Below are 3,440 nucleotides of genomic sequence, written 5' to 3' on the forward strand. Positions count from 1 at the left end.
GGGCCAACCATTATGGGGAACTGGGACCCCGCCGCAACGGGGTGGACAGACCGACTGCTACTGAGAGCTCGTCAGGGCGGTTAACGTGGGGACAAAATACTCTCTGCACCTACAATTTCTTTCCATCGACATAATCGGCATGATTCTTCAAGGCGGTCGTCCTTAGTCAGGTGCAGAGGAGAGGAGCGCACTATCTGCGGGATTAAGGGAGCGCACGGTGTGAGGTGTAGGTTTTAGTGGAGAGTTGCTTTATGAGGGTGATTTGAGCAAGAGAGGTAAGACATTGCCGTGGGTTTTGAATGAGTTTACCTGGTTTTATTCACCAAGGAATCATATCTATGGAGATAATACTGACACTAAGAGGATCTGGCCATCCCCATCCAGTGACAGAGCGGGTTCAGCCGGAATAAATCAGTTTGGCTAATCTCTTGTTTGTTTGTTTTTCTCCGCCGGGCGGCGGCGATGTCAGCTTTTTGCCTCGACCTGCACACATCTACAGCCGAGGTTTCAGCACCACCCGAGCTGGACAGCGACTGCATGGAGCACCCGCTGGATCACAGCAATACAACCCCACAAGAAACGGGAGGATTTCAGGGCCATTCGCTGCTCCACACCGGCTCCGGAGGCCTCGGGATGGCATTAGAAGAGGAATTAGCCATGCTTACTGGAGAGCGAGACGAGGAGGAAGAGTTATCAGCCTTGGATGCGCCTGCTTTGGGACAGAACACAGACCTGTTGTCGCTCTTCCGTCAGAAGGAAAAGGACTTGGTTTTAGCTGCTAAACTCGGCAAGGCACTGCTAGAGCGAAACCAAGACCTGACTAAGCAATATGAGAAAATGAACAAAGATCTCAATGAGAAACTAGAGGTAAGACATGATTATGTATCTCACCAAATACTATCAAGTATATATGGTCCAGATTAATCAATCTTGCTAAATCAGAATCCAAATCCACCTCTCTCTCTCTCTGGTTGTCAACAATTGTCTGTCTCACTGAATGAATGTGGAGACTAGTCATGTTAACACATTGGGTTTAAGAAAGGCCTCGATGTTGTGTTGTTATTAAACAATTCACACATCATACAAATCATATAATCATAATCATATAAACACCTGATTTGGCCTGTCTTGCCAGTCTGTGTCTGCGATGTACAGTGCCATATGATATGAGTTTCTGTGCAAAAAAAAACCTGTCTATCAATGTTCATTCTGAAGTTGTATTGACATTTGCATAGGTTTTCTCCCATTCACCAAATGCATTACAACATGTGTAAGACAGGTGGGTTGTTACAACAGGTGTAGTGAAGGGGTTCATCACTTGGGGTGGGGTATCACTCAAGTCCTTATAGAACTTAGCGGCATTGTCCATGCTAACAGCAGAGCTTTTGTTCACGCTGCATCTAAAATCCCACCTCAGCACTCCGCACAAAGCCCAGAGGGACAAAGACTAATCCCCTGTAGGGAGGCCAACTGTACATCGACTCTACATCTGCTCCCAGCTTTGATCTCAAGCCACACACGCTGGCTTCAGCCCAGTGTAACATTCCACCATCTCTGTTTCGCTGATATCTGTCACTTTTTAAGAGCATGTTTCAGTAAAAAATGTTACTATTATTTTCCAAACTTGTTCCAACCCTACTTTATCAACCTTGATCCCTCTCTGACCAGGCCTCTTTGTCCTGGGCTGAACGGATCACAGAGCATGCCTTACAGTATATGTAATCATAACACCCATAGCAACCCCAGTACCCTGTAAGGGTTAGGGTTAGGGTAAGCCCACCCTTTACATCCTGACTCGGTCTCATGAAGCGGTGGCTAGAGAGGAGCAGAAGCTCTTCCATCCATGGGTCCCGACTCCTAGTCTTGTAGGCAGGACCCAGCCTGTCCCAGGCCCAGCTGTAACCCTGTCTAACCCTCTGGACCCCTCCCTGTCTAACCCTCTGGGTCTCTCCCTGTCTAACCCTCTGGACCCCTCCCTGTCTAACCCTCTGGACCCCTCCCTGTCTAACCCTCTGGACCCCTCCCTGTCTAACCCTCTGGGTCTCTCCCTGTCTAACCCTCTGGGTCTCTCTCTGTCTAACCCTCTGGACCCCTCCCTGTCTAACCCTCTGGACCCCTCCCTGTCTAACCCTCTGGACCCCTCCCTGTCTAACCCTCTGGACCCCTCCCTGTCTAACCCTCTGGACCCCTCCCTGTCTAACCCTCTGGGTCTCTCCCTGTCTAACCCTCTGGGTCTCTCTCTGTCTAACCCTCTGGACCCCTCCCTGTCTAACCCTCTGGACCCCTCCCTGTCTAACCCTCTGGACCCCTCCCTGTCTAACCCTCTGGACCCCTCCCTGTCTAACCCTCTGGACCCCTCCCTGTCTAACCCTCTGGGTCTCTCCCTGTCTAACCCTCTGGGTCTCTCTCTGTCTAACCCTCTGGGTCTCTCTCTGTCTAACCCTCTGGGTCTCTCTCTGTCTAACCCTCTGGGTCTCTCTCTGTCTAACCCTCTGGGTCTCTCCCTGTCTAACCCTCTGGACCCCTCCCTGTCTAACCCTCTGGACCCCTCCCTGTCTAACCCTCTGGACCCCTCCCTGTCTAACCCTCTGGGTCTCTCTCTGTCTAACCCTCTGGGTCTCTCCCTGTCTAACCCTCTGGACCCCTCCCTGTCTAACCCTCTGGACCCCTCCCTGTCTAACCCTCTGGACCCCTCCCTGTCTAACCCTCTGGACCCCTCCCTGTCTAACCCTCTGGGTCTCTCCCTGTCTAACCCTCTGGGTCTGTCCCTGTCTAACCCTCTGGGTCTCTCCCTGTCTAACCCTCTGGACCCCTCCCTGCCTAACCCTCTGGGTCTCTCCCTGTCTAACCCTCTGGGTCTCTCCCTGTCTAACCCTCTGGACCCCTCCCTGTCTAACCCTCTGGACCCCTCCCTGTCTAACCCTCTGGACCCCTCCCTTCATCCGCAGCACTTGGAACAGGAGAAGCACGAGCTGCGGCGGCGCCTGGAGATGCGGGAGGGTGAGTGGGAGGGCCGCGTGGCCGACCTGGAGACAGACGTCCAGCAGCTGCAGGGAGAGCTGGACCGCCACCAGGTCCAGCTGAGAGAGGCGGACAGGGACAAGACCAGGGTCATCACGGAGCTGTCAGAACAGAACCATCATCTCCTGGAGCAACTCAGCCGGGTAAGTCGGTGACATCTGGGCCTGGACTCTTAAGTCTCTGTCTGCCGTGTTCAGTCCAGCGAGGGTACATGTGACAGCAGCTGGTGAAAGTTGGAACGAGTCGGCAACTGATGTTCAGTGAGTAATCCCCACTACTACCTAGTTAGTGTAGAGTAGTGGGGATTACTCACCGAATCCATTGCATTGCAATGTTTTGGCTTGACTAGCGAGTGTGTCATTGATTTTCAACAACGTTGACATGTATTAAAATGTTTCTGAACAAGAGTCAGAACATTT

The 3,440-nt window shown here is 52.2% G+C and overlaps 1 protein-coding gene across 1 annotated transcript in view; it reads left to right on the top strand.

Moving 5' to 3' along the window:
- Positions 1–462: 462 nt before the first annotated feature.
- Positions 463–3,440, top strand: part of bicdl1 (BICD family like cargo adaptor 1) — a gene marked incomplete at both ends in the record, with an annotated part of 21,414 nt that continues 18,436 nt past the window's right edge. Inside the window, 2 exon segments of the mRNA XM_080532574.1 lie at positions 463–867; positions 2,949–3,164. Of these exon segments, the coding sequence (XP_080388700.1) occupies positions 463–867; positions 2,949–3,164 (621 nt within the window).

The sequence above is a fragment of the Nansenia antarctica genome (genome assembly GCF_963989245.1).
Source record: "Nansenia antarctica genome assembly, chromosome: 5".
Taxonomy (NCBI): Eukaryota; Metazoa; Chordata; class Actinopteri; order Argentiniformes; family Microstomatidae; genus Nansenia; species Nansenia antarctica.